Raw genomic sequence first — 19590 nt, forward strand, 5'->3', positions numbered from 1 at the left:
GTTTTAAGTCATTTTATGTGTGAACCAAAGAAGATTCATTTGATGGCTACTAAACATATCTTGAGACATCTACGTGGCACTATTGGTCTTGGTTTGAAGTTCAAAAATGTTGGGATTAAACTTGAAGGATACACTAATTCTGATTGGGCCGGTTGTTCCATAAACCACAAGAGTACTACAGGGTGTTTCTTCAGTCTTAGATCAGCAATGATATCCTGGTTCAACAGAAAACAACCAATAGTTGCCTTGAGTTCCATTGAAACCGAGTATATGGCAGCCTCCATGGGAGTACACGAAGTAGTATGGTTAAGAAAGCTATTATATGGACTTTTTGGAAAGCAACTAAGTCCTACAGTGATTCATTGTGATAACCAAAGCTACATCGAACTTTCTGCTAATCTTGTTTTCCACAATCGATCGAAGCACATCAAGACTCCTTACCATTACATAAGAGACATGGTTGATAGAAATGTTATCAAGCTGATTTATATCAGCACTAATGAGCAAAATGCTAACATTTTCACCAAGCCTCTTGCAAAGTTGAAAATAGAGTACTTTAAAGATAAACTTGGTATGACAAATTTGTAAATACAATTGTAAGTTAATATATTCATGAATAAACTTAGATGTTTGCAAACTTGTGTTATGAAAGGTGATGACCTTTCTTATGTGTAAGGTCACTATGATAAGGTGACAACCTTATTTATAACTGATCTATCTTCTAACACAAAAAGTGTTGAAGTAAGTGTTATCTTTGTTCTTCGGGCCGGATTTTGCTGGACGTCATAATTTGGTTGACCACATCTTTAAGTGGTATATAACCTTGTACTATATTTCCTTCAATTCCCTCATTGCTAAAGAGAGAGTGATATATATATACACTGATTTATATACTTTTATTCTTTTACATTCTTATTTAAACACACACACACAAATATATATATATATATATATATATATATATATATATATATATATATATATATATATATATATATATATGTAATAATCCTAAATACAAACCAAGTTACATATCCGATAGATCAAATTATTAGTATCAGGCTCCATGCATGAACCGATACTTGATCGGATGCAAGCCTCAGTTAAGACTAAGGATTATGTAATGAATCGGTAGCATACTCATCGGTGTTGTTAAAGGATATTAAGAATATTATTTATGTATTGAGGTATGGATACGTAGGGCCATACCCCTACGTAAACATATCTCAATGTACGTAAACATATCTCAATGCATATATATATATATATATATGGTATGCATTTGTGAATTCTGGAATATATCAATAACAAGGCATTACATTCTCAGGCATATTCAGATCTGCATATTTTATATATACTTGAATAAATCAGAACAAAGATATTAAAAGGAACATCTGTAATCTTCATATAAGATTCATTATTTTCAGTTCAAGTCTCCACCAATAAACAATCATTCAAATTTACAACATTATCAGGAATGTCAGTATATCCTATAGCAGTGTCAATTGATGGCTTAATGGGCTGATCTTCATGCATATTGGAGGTATTTTTGGCATTGGCAGAGTGTTATACTTGAACAATTGGCTGATACAAGAGATCAGTGGATGGACGGACCACTATTTCTACTCCCAGAGTTGATAGGCTGATTTGAGATCCAGGAGTTGATGGGATGGATGCTTTGCACTTTGTGGATTACGTCGAGTTACTACATAGTTTGAGGTTTGGTGCATTTATGATCAGAGTAACGCAGCCTATAAGTGCAGTTGTGTTTCATAGATTGAAATGGGATCCAAGGATCTTACTAGTGGATGAGTTACACTCTTATTATTGGTTCCACCAGTATGGCAAATCCTGATTACATAATATGAGTATGAGCCATCGAGCAGCTTGCAAATGGATATAAGACCGTGGTATTGGTTTACGGACTCATGATTGCTAGAGAGAAAGCAATCTCAAGGAGGGAGGATTGTAACGTCTCCAATTTGGGACATCAGAGAAAATTAAGCTAAGTGTCTTAACTATTTTAAAGTGACTTAAATGGATCTTAAGGCAGATTATTTTGAGTCATTTTAATATTAAAAAGGAGATCAAAAGGCAATGAAAGGGGAAGAAGACGAAGGACAAAAGGAGGAATGTGAAGAGTCACCGGGTTGAGCTTAAAGAAGGGAGAGGAGCTCATTTGCAGACATGCTTGGATATTGGTTTTGGATTCAGATTTCTTCTCTTGAAGAATTGGAAGCTCAGCATCAGCCAGCTCGAGGATGGAAAACCTCTAGCCAGAAGACGGTGAACTAAAACCTATTGTCCGTGGAGACATCATATCAGGTGTCTCACTTGTGCTCGAATTTTATTTCTGTTCTCCAATTTGATAGACATTTTTGTATTTATGATTGAAGCTCAACATTATTCTACTAAAGATTTTGAGTGTAATATTTGTTGGGAAATTATATTGCTGCTCGTTATTTATCTGTAGAGATAAAAATTGGAATTAAAAACATTTATTTACCTGAGGTTATTATTTATCTGTTTAAATCTGAAGTTGCAAGACTTCTCTATTATAATTCTGAAAATTATTTTGTGAGAGATTTGGTTAGATATCCCGGGTGGGATATTACAATGTGTTCTTTCTATGATATACACTTCCTATCCAATCACTATGAGTATATCCAAGAAGCCCAAAATCAAACACTAGATCATAGAATATGCATACCATATCCCATAGTGCCATTTGTTGGTGATTTAGCGTGGGAGCTATCTTTCTTTCCTAAATTCGAAACATATAAATTATCTATTTTTTATTTAAGACAACAAAGGGTCTGCACTTTGAAGGGACGAGACATTGAAGAGTCAAGACAACTAAGGGTCTTTACATTGTAAGAAAAAGCCAGTAAAGGGTCGAGGCAACCTTATATATTCTTCCAGGAGGAATTTGTATATATACACATAGATTGATATCCTTTATTTGATGATGATCGATACGTAGGACTATTTAACCTGTTGATTTGATATTCTCTGTTGAGTGATTGTATCAAATGGATATTTCATTTATTGTCTGCAGATTATAAGGGTGATGATCATTGCTTTAGTTTTAGCCTAGTTTTGGGCATTGTAAAGCAGTCTTCTGCTCTTTCATTAATACATACAAATGATATATTTGTGGCTGCATTTTTCACCCTTAAGTGGGATCCCAAGATAATATGTTATGTCTTTTGTTCATAATATTTTGTTTATTGTCTATTTATTTCTGATCATAAAATTCAACATGGTATCAAAGTTGGTTTTCCCACCAGCCTATAAGGTTCATATGGAAGTCGAGTGATGATTAGCTAATTGGGTTTTGGAAGGCTACATGAAAATATAAGATCATATTCTGAATTTGGGGCATAACATTAAACTTTCTGTATTAGTAATGCCTAATGATAAATAGCAGTCTCTGAGAAAGATCACCGTAGTCTGATTATTTCTGGGTATTTCATAATGGTCTGAGTTTGTTTGGAGAATAATTGCAGGTCCCTCGGCTAATAGTTTTTGGAGAAGATTATATTATCAGGAGCTTTAACTTCTGCAAAATATTGAAACAAGTATTCAAGCAGCTTATATTCTACGGTGGGATTATTAAATCAAATCGCACTAATTTACTCTTTGTAGCCACAAAAACAATGTATATATTTCACCGTGAAAGTCCAGGAATGAAATATTAAAATTTGTAGTAGATGCTTTCCAGCACAAGAACTATATAGCCTCCAAACAGCCATTGTGGAAGTTTGATAATAATTTGTAGACACAATAATTGTGGGTCCCGTTCAATATCAGGAATTGTTATTAAAAGATCTGCAAACATACCAAATGAAATTTGGTATTAATGTATTGTAGATTCTTCATATCACAAATTCCCAACAAATATATCTATGGCATTAAATATTACATGTGGTTATCAATTAAATATTTGTGAGATAAACATTATATTTGAAATGTTTCTGGCTTCTGCAATAAGCATTGGTCTATGCAAATTGATAATTGACCAATTTGATTATTAAAGTCAAAATTGATATAGTATCAATTTTGGCCTGAAGTCAAATAATAGACTCAATATTGTTTTGGCTACTTGACTAAGATTGATGCTTCCAAAAATTACCAAGAATTTCCAAGAGTTTCAAGAAGGTGAAAAGCATCAATATTAGAGGTAAGGAATGAACAGAAGTTATGAATGAATATTAACGATGCTTTTCTCATATATAGAAAACATATATCTAGCCAAAACAATTGTAAGAAGCTTGATAATATTGAGCCAATTATTGATAGAAAATATAAAATTTGAGGTGTTAACTCCAATCGAATTTAGAATTTTTTCAAAAGTCTTCAACAATAATTGAATACCTGAAAACGACAAGCATCGTAGGAGTTGGAAAGAAATTTGTTGTTTCTTCATTTTCTACCGGACTACCCAATCCTTCCGTGACTAGGGAATATTAATGGGGGCATTATTGGTGCAAAACTATTTCTCAAAATGAATACTTGGAACAAGGAATGAACGAAGGTAGCAACAATTGCTTTGTCATTGTCGTGGCTTCCCAGAAGTGTTATAAGGGCGGGATAAGTGAGGATTATATCGTTCATTGGTATATTGTTTCGTGAATGGATTTTGAGTTGTAATGGCTGAATTCAACATTTCCTATACAGTTCAATAGGTGCCTATGTCCATAGATGTTGTTTTGTTGTTGTGTTAAGTCTTGGTGTGCTCAAGATTGCTAGCTTGTATTTCCTAGTTTGGGATTGTTAAACAAAGTCACAAAGAAATTAAAGGCGTTGCATTCATTTAGAACAATGGTGGCTCATTCATAGTATGCATTCACAATGAGAACATTCTAAAATAACCAATTTAAAAATGTGGTTGTATGAGTTGAAGACAAGCTTGGAGAATGAATAGAAGAAAAGGATTACAATTTTCTACAATAGAGTTCTTTCAATGCTATATTCTTCAGAGGATTGTTGAAGCAAGAAATCACTACTAGAATATTGGAGAATTTCCTATAGTTTTTGTAAGGCTATTTTAGTTTAAAGGGCTAAATCAACATGCAACAAGGCCTCGTCGATTGCCTAACATTTGGATAAGGGAAGTCTTCTAGAACCATTCAGTCTTGACAAATCTACAGCTAATTCCTATTATCATATCTACCATTGTTTGTAATGTCCCCATTTTTAGCAGGCTTCTGCAGCTGGCTTGGTCAGTTCACCATCGCAACCCTCATGAGCCAACAATGGGATTTGAGGGTCTCAGTTGTGGGGGTTATAGGCTTTATAGTAGCCTATGGTGTGTTTTGTCTTTGTTTGAGGGAATTACTATTTCTAGTAAGTCAATGGTTGGTTCCGATGAGCTCAGTTGGGTTAGAGGAGTTGAGTGATGCTCTCAGTTTTATTTGGGCTTCTGCTTTGGGCTCCAATAATCTTGGAAGGAGCGTCTATTTATAGTAAGTCACCCCATCAGGTTCATTCATTGTCTTTCGTCATCAAGATCACTTTGGTGCTATCACATTTCAATTCTGATGCTTCTTCAGTTGTTTTCACATGACAAGTGAATTATTATTATTCATCTAAATATGCTGAGGTTGCTACTTCTATTGGTGTTTTATGTGGGTCACCTCAATATCATACCTCATTGGAAATGGGTTGAAAAGTTTAAAATCGTGGGCACAAGAAACAATGGCCTTGTGTGTCAGAATATTATGTTATAATGGAAAAGGTCAATTTTGGGAGCCAAAAGCAATTAGCAAATTATATTATGATGGCACTTTATTATATTTTAATCTTGTGGAGTTTATTTGGGAAACTTGTGTCATTTGAAGATTATAAATATGAGCGCATTTGAGGAGAAAAGCATCCAATCATTTGATTATCTTATTTTGCTTTGTCATCTTTGTGACATTTTCCTAAAGTTCTAATTCTCTGTGCCCTTGTTGAAGTATTAGGGTTTGGGATCTACAACTGAAGTATTGTGGATCCAATTCTGAGAATTATTAGATTGCTTGGCAAATTGTGCTGAGGTATACAATTTGTCATTCCTACTATATTAATTGTTGCTAAGGAGTTCTTTGTTGCTAAAGAAATTGGTTGAATTGTGAGGATTTTGAATACCTATGATTTGCTTGACAGAGATTGGTAAATACATTGAGGTTGCCGACCCAATCTGTGGCAGCGTTGGGAGTAATTGAAAGCAGCAATCTTAATATACAGGCTTGCAATTCATTTCAGACTTGCCTACAAACATTTCCACAAGCTCAGTTCACCAATCTGAGAGTCGGCAATTTGAATTATAAAGTTAGCGTGATTATTCTAGGAGCTTAGATCCGTTTAGGGGCTAGTAATTTAGTATTGAGGGCCTGGGTAATTTCCAGCAAGGCCTGTAATTGCAACCAACAGTTGTGGCTAGCAATATTGGCCTGTGATTTGAGGGTGAAGTCAGCATTTGGGTCAAGGATGACTTATTCTTGCAAACTGAAGCAACAATCTATTAAGGAAAGAGAGCATATGCATTTGGCAGCTTGATTCTTATACATGTTCAGGTGCCATAATTCTGATTTGTAAAAGTTGCATAGCGGATTCTCAAGATCAATTGTTCACTTAACATTTATTTTCAGTACTTTGGTTTTGCAATTTATTTATTTCATGAAAAAATCCAAAAAACAAAGCAAGAACAAAAACATCCATCTATATTTAAGCTTTTTCAGTCGGGTAAGATAGGATCTTTCTAGTGGTATCAGAGTGGTTTCTTGCCATCTTGTGGGGTAGGAAATTCTTTCTTATTTCAGATTTGCAGTGATGATTGGAGTGATCGGCACTCTTGTTGTTTGCAGGTATAGAAAGACACAAGAGACCTAGTAGTTTCGGAAGCTAGCAGCGTAGTGAGGAAGATAGAAGGAAAATAAATGCCTTGAGAAAGAGTGTGGAGAAATTTAAGTTTCATTAGCAGAGATTGGCTAAGAAACTATCAGATCCAGAGACAGTTGATAGGGCAGTGAGGTATATGGTTTCCTCTTTTAAGCGACCAGCACAAAGGATGCAGGGAAGAAGGCTTCAGTTCTCTCTAGTTGGCATTCAAGAGGCAGATCTACCCATATTCAGTATGACACCCACTAGTCCTATTCGTAGTACTGATGATGTACTTTCCACACAGAGACATGTCGATATGCCAGTGCCATTGGTTGATAGCAGCACTGAGTTTTAACACGTTGAGGATTCCAAAGTTGTTGCTATGAATAGTCCAGGTGTTATTGGGGCAGTAGTTTCTACTGATTGTTCTGACTCTCTCGAGGAGGGCATTGTCATTGGATATTTGTGTCAATTCTCGCAGTGTTGCTCCTTTGAGGGAGGTAGTAGCTCCCTCAAGTGGGACTAATGCATGTATGGAGTCACCCAATTATGTTATTAGTGATTTGGGTGTTACAGCAAAGTCAACAGATGTTGGTTTATGCTTTAGCGTATTGATTCACAACTTGGCATAGAGTCATGTGTGCAAAATCAAGTGACAACAGGTGCAAAATCAAGTGCAATGGAGTCATGTTTTCCTTGCTATCGGCACCTTTTTGTTAAATTCGTGGTGCATTGTAAACTTTTTCTTTCCGCGCAATCCGTTCACTGTGTTTCGTACGGTGGAATCTTTCCTTTTTCTGGGTTCGTACTGTATGTTCTTCCCTTCAACTTTTTTTGTAACTCCCTTTCCTTCTTCCGCCTCTTTGTATTCCTTCGGACATTCATTTCCCTCTTCTTTCTCACCTTTGTCGACCCTTAAAATATTACAACTCAGAAAGAGCTCATAATCTTTCATCTACCAGTGGAAAAGGCTGTTCACTGAATCCAAATCATCGTCTGTGGATCCACCTTCCAACCATAGGACTCCTTCCTCACTGGGTTTCAATCGTTGCTTTCCTTCATCCTCTTCTTCGGAATCAAATGATACAACTTCCTCACCCACCATTTGCGTGTGCAGATCAATAGTGAATCGTCATCCCCTACTTTCCATTGATAGTGTGTTCTTCTTCTAGTCATGCTTCGCCTTTGCTTGTATGAGCCACCCTCAACCCAGAATGGCGTCATATCCTCTCCTCTTCAACGGGATGATGACGAAGTCGAGCAAGAACAGCTGCGTTCTGATAGTCACTGGTTGTGCCATCAAGATTCTCAATGGTTTGATTCCGTGCTAGTCTGTCATGAGCAACTGGAATGTAGGTGGCCACAACGTCCGCTATCCCAACTTCTTCCAGGTATCTTCTGGTAGGACGTTTACCCCTGAACCTCCGTCCACAATTGTGTCTGTCATAACAGTTCCCAGAATTCCCATCTCGACGACCGTTGGATGCCGTCTGGATGTGAGGGCTAACAGCATTGGGTCCACTGCACTTGCTCCGCTTTCCTGCTCCCTTCCATGTTCTCTTGGTAATTTAGTAGCTAGAGCGATGTTAGTGAGTGCCAATCGGAGTTGAAGCATTGTGAGCAGCAGATCATTTATCTTGACTGGCACTTCGGTTTGTAATATCTGTCATACGATGTTCTTTTCCACGCATTTTCTTGTTGAGGTACCAGTAGTGTCCTTCAAGTGTGCTTTGTCCGCCTACGTCGCCTTCTCAATTTCTGCCCATGCTTCCTCTAATCTCTTCTTTTCCTCCATCAGGTCAGGGTACAATTTTGCTTGTTTCCGTGTGATTGCCAAAACCTCCTCTTCGTCCATCCTGATGGTGATCAAATTCACTCCTAACTTCAGGCACTTGGCATCTTCATGATCTCCAAGACTGCACCATCTACATAAAAACTTTGGTGTGTTTGTCGTTGTACAATCTCGGGCAAAGTGGCCCCACAAATTGCATGCTCGGCATTGTACCATCAGGTGGCCGTTCGCATCGTACTGAATTCTGCAACGGCTTCCATTATTATTGTTGGCACTGTTGTTTTGCCCTCGCCTATTATTTCTGTACCCTCCTGATGTGGCACCCTCATTACTGGTGTTTCCACTCCCTCCTGACACAAAAACCTTCTGGGTCAGGAGCACTTGTTGAGGTCCTCTTGTTTTCATATTGAAGGGGCATTCCTTTGTGGAATGTCCCGTGATCTGGTAGATCTCGCAAAACTAATTCTTTGGACAACCTCTGTTCGTGTGACCTTCTGTCTTACATTCCATGCACTAGAGGTTGTTTCCCTTCATCTCCTTCTGCATGTTCTTAAATTCTTTCATCATTCGGATCATATCCTTCTAGAGGGCTCGGACCTTCTTGCTGCCCTTTTCGTCATTGTTGCTCTCTTCTTCCGAAGACACATCATCATCTAACTCAAATGAGCTATTCTTCTTCTTCTTTTTTGTTTTCTACTCACTTTCCAAGTTCATTGCCCAATTGTATGCTTCAGTGTATGACGATAGTGGCACAATCTTCATTTTCTTCCGTAACTTCGAACGTAGTCCTTCAACGAACCATCTCTTTTGCAACCCATCCGCCAACTTACTTTCCATCTTGTTTATTAAGTCTTCTAATTTTCTAGCATATACTCGAACTGTTTCATTTTTGCCTTGCTTCATGTTGTTTATTTCTGCTACGATCTCATTGTCATCGCGCAACAGTTGAAATTCGGTGGTAAACTCCTTAACTTTGTCCCAATTGGTTAATTTTTGGGGATCCATATCGGCAAACCAATCAATTGCTACCCCCCTTAGGGTTGTCAAAAATTGTCAGACCCATTCATTTGTATCTGTTATGCCATTCGCCCTCCAAATCGTTTCGCATGTTTTACAATGTCGGATTGGATCGGCTGTTCCATCACCATCAAACTTGGGCAACTTTTCCTTCAGTCCAGCCATTACTATTCGAGTTGGAGATACTTGTTGCGTACCTGCGCTGTTCTGCACACTCGCACTATTCTACACACCCACTCTGTTCCGAACACTAGTGCAGAGCCGCGCTGCTCTGCACACCCGCGTTGCTCTGAACACCCGCGTTGTTCTGCACACCCGCGCTATTTGCAATAGTCGTTTTATTTCCGAAAGTCGTGCTATTTGGTGAAGAAGGGTTTTCTTCAAGCGAAGCTGTCCATTCCGGAAGTGTATCTCGGACGAAGAGTTCACTCCACCCTCGTGCTCCCTCGGCACTCTGAGCTGTGCGAGTTAATCCCCTTCCGTCTAGATTCTCTTCCCTCAACGTATGAAAGTTAAGAAATTCCTCCCTTGCTTCTTCCACCAAATCCAACCGCTGTCGAGTCTCTTCTAACAATTCCTTAGTGCTTCGGTGTCCATTAGTAATCTGCTGAAACCTTCGTCTACGTTCAACCTGTTGTGCCAAAATTAAATTCCTTTGTGCTGTGTGTATTTCAACTTTTTCCTTCAACTTGTTCTTATTTTTGTTCAACTAATTCGGCATTAGTCTTCATTTCTCTGCCTTCGTTCCAGGTCCATTGGGCAACGGCGCCAAATGTTTACCACATGGGGTAAATAGGTTAATGCACACAGACAATAGACAAGAACAACAATACTCCTTTTATTATTTGCATATGCCAAAGATATTACACAATGCTTCTGATCCTAATTACAATGATCCCAAAGGATGTATAAATACTTTCCAAAGAACCTTCCCGAATGGGTCCGTTGGCTACATGACAATTACCGAAGGGCCCGTTGGCTACATAATAAGAACCTTCCCGAAGGAGCCTGTCAACTGAATTACAATTTTACCGACAAAAAAAGAGGGGTCCCCATTTCCAATGGGGCAATGCTGTGAAATCACAACACTTATTAGTTAGGATGAAAAGTCCTCAATTGGAAGTAGTAAAAAAATTACTTGCAAGCTCAAGCCTAATATATTTCATTCTCAACAAAGTTGCCAAAAACTGTTAGCATTTTGATTTATCTTTTGAAGACAACTCAAACCAAAATGATATATATAGTAGAAGTATTCTTCAAATTGTAAGGCAAAGCTCCTTGAGAATTAACTAAATTTTAAAGCCTATAACTATAAACAAACTCTACAAGTATGTAACTTATACAGTATTTCAATTGGGCTTACATGTAAATATCAACTAACTATGTTCTTGACATAGATGTATGCACCAAACTATCAAAATTCAAGGCCTACAACAAGAATTTCAAATTAAACGGGATAGGGATAAACAATTCAAGCTCAAATGATTAGAATCACAACTTTCGATTGACAAAAAAAAGACTAGTATTCATCTTTAAGATTTCATGGGATAACACCAAAGAATGTGTACTACTAGCTAAATCGAAGACCAATAGATCTACATAGTTGATAAAGAATTAAATGAAAGAACACTTCGTAGTTCACAAAATAAATAGCTAACTTGAATATAAAATTGCTATTTAGAACGATGGATCTTGCCAATATGCTTAAAAAAATTGGTAACACAGATTAATCTTGGTCTATGATTGTAATTTATAAAGACAAATAACATAATTTAGATAAGTAAACTAAGTTATTTTTAGTATTTTCAAATGCATTGTGATACGTGTGTGAATAGAGAAATGATTTGACTGTAGTTATTTTATGATTTTAGTTTTATGAGTGAATTAATAAGTAGCTATACCCAAGACTTTGCATTAGGGAAGAATTGTACTCCAAACCATATACATAATTTAAGTATGTCCTGTTTTAAGAACTTGGAAAAGATATTCAAAATGCCCAAGAAATTTGTAAGGAAACAAGTGTGAAGTTGGAGTAGAGAAAGAATCATGGAGGATTGCATGGAAACGATGGAATTGAACCAGTTCACTCTCCCTGGACTAAGGGAAGGCTGGGAGTTCGGAACAAAGAGGTCACGAAATGAAAAGTATGAGGAATAAATTCTTTTGGAATTCATTATTTGCTGAAAGGAGACAGTAATCAGAGCAGAAAGCAAGAAGGCTGAACTGAGACCATGGAAGAGATCTTGAATTTCAAGAGAATTTTTGGAAAGCTTTGAAAGGTAAAATTTGGGTAATTGTGTGTGACTTGAATTTGTAACCTACAATGATTTCTGAATGATTGAAAGGGGAAAAAATTGATTCGCTATGGAATTTATAAAAATTTAGGATGCTGGATCCAGTGGTTGGGAAGGGATTCTGTATGAGGACTAATTTGTTTATATGAAAATAACTTGAAGAATTCTAGAGCATTATAACTAAATCTTTTCACTAGGGTTACTCCTTGCTTACTCTTTCTTACACAGAGCTTCATGGTTTTTCTTAATAATAAGATAAGATGTTTAAATTATTCCATTTAATTCAGCAACTTGAACAATTCTAGGGCATTATAATGATATATTTTCACTAGTTTTCATTGGTTATTCCTTTCTTACAATGCATTACAAAAGCTTGATGGTTTTTCTTAATAATATGTAAGTTACGATGATTATGTTAACTCTTCAATTCAATGCAAAGACCAAAGTCACGTTATAGACGTAACATAAACACACCATACCTAAATACTAGATGCATATGCCATAGACAATGAATTTCTCATCTTTAAAGATTGTAAAAATGGAGCACTAAGCAAGAGGGAATGAAATGTCTTCCACGTAGTTGCTTGCTTCTTATAGAAAATTATCTTGTTTATCTAACTTATCTTAACAATTTTTTTTTAAAATGCTACCTGTAGAGCAGCTGAGCCAACCCGCCAGGTATCTATTTGCCATTTAACCTGGCCCCCAGCTTTAATGACTCGATCTCTTTCCTCTACGCAGCTGGCAACATGGTCCTAGATAAATTTGAAATCCACAGCAGGTATACTTATGTTCATCACTGCACTAAATCAAAATCCACAGAAAAAATCCATTTTCATGATATGTGGATTGTAAACTAGAAGAAGAATTTTACAAAGCATGCTCACCTTACTAAGGGCAACTGCATGACCATTCTTGCACAAAATTGTCCTACAGTCACCAGCATTTGCTACAAAGAGTCTGTTTTCTACAATCAAGGCCACAGCAGCAGTGCAACCTGGGTGCCAATCCTTGGGTGTACCTTTTGTTGAAGATCGCTGCAGCTCAAGTTCATCTCGAAACAAGATGTCTGTTTTGAGAAATGAATTTACCAGTGCCTCTGATGGGCTGCAATTGTCAATGTTGATCATTGAAGAGGTCTATTGAGAGGCACATAGAAACATATAAAGCAATTTTCTGATAATTCCAATATTTATGGAGGAAAATATAATATCAAGTAACACAGTTTTAATAGAGCAGAGACTTGGACATTAGGCCCAGAGCACACGCCCAAGTCTATCATATCATCTTAGGAGATGGGAATTCTAGGCAAGAAAACTGAATAATAACAGTTGAATCGTTGATTGAAGCAAATATACAGACCTGAGGAATAGACCAGATGATTGCAAAAATCCTGGTATAGCTTGTGCTGCAAACTGGGCAGCTGGAGCACCTGAAATTAGGTCTATTTATCAGAGACATGTTATCATTTTCCAAGACAGATTCAACAAAATATGGATAGAATTCTACAAATTACCTCGATGACCATCAAAGACCCCAAATGCAGAAACATATTTCTCATTTCCCAAATGAGGCAACAAAAAGTGTGTATCTTCCATTGCCTCTCTTCTGCCACAAGTGGAAAATGAACCCCATGATAATGTTGGGTAATACATAAACTGTCCAACTGAATAGTTAAGCCATTTATTAAGAGAAGACTCAGTATCAGAGCAAAGCTTTTGTGCAGTAACTCCACCCTGAAGTGACCAACTGACATCTACTTTCTTTTTATGGTTGTAGCTGCTTGTGGCTGCACTAATATGATTTGCTTCAAAAACATCACTGCTTTTTATGTTCTTATTTTGAAGCATTTCATTTTTATATAGAAAAATAATTTCATCCAGGCTTTCAACCAAAGAATCAGCAGAAGGGCGCTGCTCAGGATTCCCATGCCAGCACTGTTCAATCAGTGACAATAGGCAAGATGGGACCCCTGAGTTTGGGCTGGCAAGTACTGGACGCAGTCCCTCGGAAGTAATAGCGGATGTAAGCTGTTGTTCAGTGTAATTCATTTCAAGAACTGTATGAGCCTGAGCAAACAACACATTAGCATCAACAATGTCAAATAACAAATTATATTCTATAAATAGTTTAAGAAAGAATACATTGCCTATGTATTTGAGAACGTGCTGTGAACAAGAATCACTATCAGTGTTTAGCAAAAAAACACATATGATCACCATTGAAATATTTTTAATAGTACAACTTATATTTTCATTTTAGGAATATTGCAAATCAAGAGAAACTTTCAGCGAACTGGGACACTGGACTCTCTTTTTCTCTTAAAAGTTGTGATGGGGAAATGCAAACCAGTTCTAAATTAATTATGACTGTTATAGTAATCATGTGAATCATCTTTCCAGTTTCCTATTCATGGAAGCCTCTCACAACAAGAGTTTTACCTGGGCCTCAGTCCGTCGATCTGTGTAAGGAACAACACCTGTAACAAGTTCACTGTTGCAGGGTAAAGGAGTCAAACAATCAGCTTTTTATTGAGCCCAAAAATGGCATGCTTAGGAAACAAAGATTATGATTTTGTTGCTACTACTGCCCAATTCTCAATATATTGAACCCCTTTCATAAATGCACATGTTTTTCGCATTCATTCCACTTGTTTCATTTCCCTTGAGACAACCATTACATCAATGACCAACTGCAAGAATCAATCAATAATTCAAAATGCAGTACAAAAAGCAAATATCTCATACATGTAGCATTGACTGTAACTAAGGTGAATGTTCATTGGCAAAAACTATGCACAGAAAATAGCTATTCTACACATATTACGGAATCAGTGGACCGGCCACTGGATAATTTATCATTCAACAAAGGTTACTTGCAAACATGCATTTCAACAAGAGCAACTGATTTCTTTAGTAAAGAGTATGCACCTTATGTAACATTATAAAACATAAGGAATACACGGGACAGTAAAATTATAGATAATTGAAATGAAAACTGGTATCCTCTCCCAAGATCAGAACCACAAGCCAACACACCAAATTCACCACTAATGTCAAGAAAATCATTACCTCCCTTGGAACATCCAAGGCTGGATAAAACTGGGGAAGAAAATTTCATTTAGAAACAGACAATTCTTCCTCATGAATTCTAGAGGTTATTTCATTGAAAGAAGATTTACAGCTGCATATCCAAAGGAAAGGAATTTTAATATCTGAGCAGTGTTTTACCATTCATTCCCATGCTTCCAAGTCATTTCCCCCAACACATTCCCATTCAATGTAGGACAATGAAGAGAGAAGAATGTGCTAAAGCCATCAAGCTATAGAAGTTAGAACAACTATGCAACTAAAAGGTTCCAGAAAACATGCAACTCTTAAATTATTCAACTCCACATAGCCTATGATCTTGAACCATTCTGATGTTGACCGCCAATATCTACAAGAGAGCATTCAATGAAACCCTTATTTTAGACTGAGCTAAGCATCATTAATCAGGCCAGATATATGCAATCTGTCTTTTCCTGCAAGTGTATGCTTGAGCAATGATTGGCTTTTGCATCTTAGAACTTGGGAACGAAACCCCCTCCTACTCAATGTCTTTCTTGTGAGAATTGAAATGCATCCTAATTGATTGTCTGTACAATTTGGAATCAACACAAGAATGACGAAGATGGGCAATGCATGAAATAGATAATGCTTGTATCAATATGAACTCTTTCAACTCAAAATGGAAGTACAGCACAGATTATTCACTATATGATCCTTCTCATGCATGTTGTTTCTATTGAAATTCCCATTTTTTTGACACCTTCATCACACTGAAAATGTAAAGCCACCCATAAGTGGCACTTGACATTTTGATCAACTGAAAATAGGTCTAGTGAAAAAAATTATCCATTGATACAAAATTAAATTCAGAATAATGTCACTAAACCTCATCCAATTGACTTATCCAATAGCAAGATTGGATTGTTATAAAATCAAATAAGTCAAGTCTATTCAACTATAAACTTGCTTCCTTTCTCTACATATGTGTAAGTTAAATCCTCCTACGATCAGAATGCATCTGATGTGACTTTACACAACTTATCTTCTTCAACGTGATCATTGGCTCAGCCTACCAGGTTAAATGAATTCTAAATCACTACTCCCTTTACGTCCATAATTATTGATTCTTGTCATATTCAACACAAGATATTATTACATAATAGATTGTTTCTATTATCTGTGTTTAGTATCTAATGGTTATCTATTGTAATCTTTTGTAAATATTAGAATGTTTCTAATATTTAGTTTTCTGTTTCTAGAATAGAACGTTTCTATTCTTTACGATTGTTTCTTAAGGCAACATCATTCAATCTCTTGTGTAAATTGATCTCTTGATCACTGTTAATAACAAGAAAATATTTTCAAATTACTTCGTAATATGGTATCAAAGCCAATACTCTAAAAAATTTCGAAAATAATTATAATTGCTTGGTTGAAATTATCTACCATCTAGTTTCAAAATTATTTACATGCATATTCCTTCTAGCTCTCTCTATAATCTGACTAGGGTTTCTGCACTGAGAGATTTGAATCCGCCGACTTCTGCTTCGGTTCTGCTACCCATTTTTGTCCAGATCCATCTATTTTTGCTGCACATTTCCGCCATTTTTTGTGGTTTTTTTGCAGTAGGGCCATCTTTGTTTTCTTGGTGGTTTTTTGATATCTCAACTGGGTTGTCATCTATTTTTTCTGGGTGCCTCGATTTTTGTGCCTCAATTTTCAAGGCAACCAATCCAGAAACTAACATATTCTTTTTGGGTTTTTCGAGCTCTCTTATGGGTCAACCTTCAAATTTTTTGGCGCTCTACTTTTTGAGGGTTACATGTACTTGCATGTTGTTTGCATGTGCTACTTTACCATGCAAAGTATCGTGTTTTGTCTCTCTTAAAAATTCTAGTGGGCTTTCATAAAAAAATTTCCTCAAAAAAAAAATTCTAATGGGTTTTTTATATTTTTTTCCCTAAAAAACAATTCTTATGGGTTTCTATAAATTTTCCCTTAAAAATTTATAATTCTATTATTTGCAAATTGTGGGGGATTCCTTTGTGGGTTTGTAATTTTTTCCTCAAAAATCATCTGCTGGGTTTTCCCATTTTTCCTAAAAAAACAAAGTAAATGAATTCTAAATCACCATTCCCTTTATGTCCATAACTTTTTTGATTTCTTGTCATATTCAACACGATATAGCTTCAAGATGAAACATTTAATTTTTTCTAAAATCAAACATTCCAACTGAACACTGACTCAACTTCTGATTTTTACCAAATACCAATTTGACTCACCTTCTGACTTTTGACTAATACTACTGAGAAATTGATACAAAACTTTCGATGACATTCAATCTGTTCCTTGCCCCAAATTCAAAGCATCAATTTACTGAGACTTTGTCACTGATTTACAAATCAAGAATTGATAAACACACTTGTGACTTTGCTGAGTTAATATATTTGAGAAAACTTACTACCTTCAATATGAAAGGAATGAATTTTCCAACATACAATTCTTCTTTCAATCGAGTGACTTTTTGTTGCACTCCTGTAAATTTACTTTGCCTAATACTTCTACCTTCATACGTGTAGATCAATACTTGATCATTTGTCCATAAGTCAAGTGAACAATAATCTCAAATTCCTATAAAACCATTCTCCTGCTAAGATCTAACAAATCAGTTCCTTTTCAGAATTCTCAAATAACATTATAAATCTTCTAGGTGCCTTACTAATCAAGGCTTGAGCAAAATGGATATTTCAAGAAATCAAATAGCAAATTTGCATTCAACCTGCCACCACTTTTATGACTTTACGCAGAACATTTCTATGTCATGAAGCTAGTGTCTCAATGTTTGTATCATTCTACATCAATAACAATATTAAACAAGATCATAAACTAAGCAACCCATGCTTCCATCAACAGATTGATCTAGCTACTTGGTATTTTTCCGTTGTAATGAACATATAGACTCTTGCTGTATCAATGTTGCCAGAAACTTTACACAAACATGTATCATCAAAGTTGACCATTAACGAATAGGGAACACCTGCATCCAAGAAATAAGACCAACAAACAGCCTTAAAGAAATATATTGACTGGTGCCAAAATTAGTTGTAATCTAAACAGAAAAAAGCCCATTTTCGAACTGAACAAGAATAGTCCCCTTCCAACTCTGCTAATATGGAAAACAAGCTCACCTACAATGGCCAGATATTTATGCATGCTTCATACAAGTTCTTGCAAATTAAAACGATCGCATTCAACAACTACCCAGTTCATTGGGTGTCTTAGACAATTACAAATAATCCCCAATGTTCAACTATGAACCACTAGGTTCCATTAAAGCGTTATTTTTTGCAATTCTCATCCATGACATTCTCAATCATTGTCATGAAAACCTGTGAAATTCATCTTGCAATCTCTTACTCTTGTTCTAGAGAATAGCTAAATGTCAAATCTTCCCAAGACCAAAAAGAGCACCAAAAAAGCATCTCAAATTTCAAACACAATGGTGCATAAAAAAACTAAGAGCAGTGAGGGAAAGATACTAGTTTGTAGTTCATATTAACCAAGCTTAACTCAGTAATACATATCTTAAAATGTGAACAACTGAATGTTTTTTAGAATATAAGCGCTTTTGACCAGAGCTATGAACCAAACAAGGGTTTTGAAAGGGACCCAAAACCTTTTATAATAAGAAAGCAATAGAAACATGAGACCAAAACACAAAAACAAGAATAGACAGAAGACAACAAAGAAACTTGCTTAATAACTAAAGAAAAGCCCCAAGAAAACAATAGAGCCTTGACAAAAGAACAACCCTGACACGATCATGGAGGTTTAAAACAAAACCTTGCTACGGAAGTATGAAGAATTAAAGTTTGATCCTCAAGGGCCAACTTATCTGTTTTAGAAGCATAGTCAAATTCAACCAACACATAGTCAGGATTTCCCTTGTCCTTAAAGGTGAGTCAAGATTTCTCGTCCTTAAAGGTACATCCCCTTGCATCCCCCACAGGACTGACTGCCAAAAAATTTCAAACCTTTCTTTTATTCCTTATATCAGGTTGCTATTTGACAACATTCTAATACTCTTTCCCAAGCATAAGATGAATTGTGCTGCCATTTTTCTGAATGTGCTGACCTTCATTGGAACCTTCATAGGAATGAGAAAAGTGCCCAGCTTTATGGAAATGCATGCAAATCTATAAAGACTTATTGGATTTTTTTCACCCAAACACCTTTCTCACATTTGGTAACTCCCTATTTGTCTCAATACAAACACAAAATATAGCAAAAACCAAGCATTTCATTAGTTTTGTGACCTTGACAATAGATTAGAAACTAACCAAAAGAATTGGCAATACCATGAATGACCTATTCGTCCCAGTATTCTAATGGAACATTGGGAACCTAACCCAAGTAGGGACTAAGCCGAGGTTTTCCTCTGGTACCATCAAACCCAATAGACAAGTTTTTCAACAAAAAAAAAAGACGAACTTACCAAGGAACGATGGAACTCCCTACAGATTTTTCTTGCTCTCCACCAAAGATTGGAAGTAATATAATATTAATACAT

At 36.2% G+C, this 19590-nt stretch overlaps 1 protein-coding gene across 3 annotated transcripts in view; it reads right to left on the reverse strand.

The window, feature by feature from the left end:
* Window positions 1-19590, reverse strand: part of LOC149574932 (protein kinase family protein / protein phosphatase 2C (PP2C) family protein) — a 91970-nt gene that overhangs the window by 20763 nt on the left and 51617 nt on the right. For all 3 annotated transcript variants that reach the window (XM_089814787.1, XM_089814786.1, XM_089814785.1), the window contains 5 exons: window positions 14412-14463; window positions 13487-14039; window positions 13333-13402; window positions 12858-13077; window positions 12621-12725 (listed from right to left, as the gene is read on the reverse strand). In XM_089814787.1, the coding sequence (XP_089670913.1) occupies window positions 12621-12725; window positions 12858-13077; window positions 13333-13402; window positions 13487-14039; window positions 14412-14463 (1000 nt within the window). The remainder of the gene's footprint in view (window positions 1-12620; window positions 12726-12857; window positions 13078-13332; window positions 13403-13486; window positions 14040-14411; window positions 14464-19590) is intronic.

This window comes from Cupressus sempervirens, chromosome 2 (genome assembly GCF_028749045.1).
Source record: "Cupressus sempervirens isolate cs-2001-9-10 chromosome 2, ASM2874904v1, whole genome shotgun sequence".
Classification (NCBI taxonomy): Eukaryota; Viridiplantae; Streptophyta; class Pinopsida; order Cupressales; family Cupressaceae; genus Cupressus; species Cupressus sempervirens.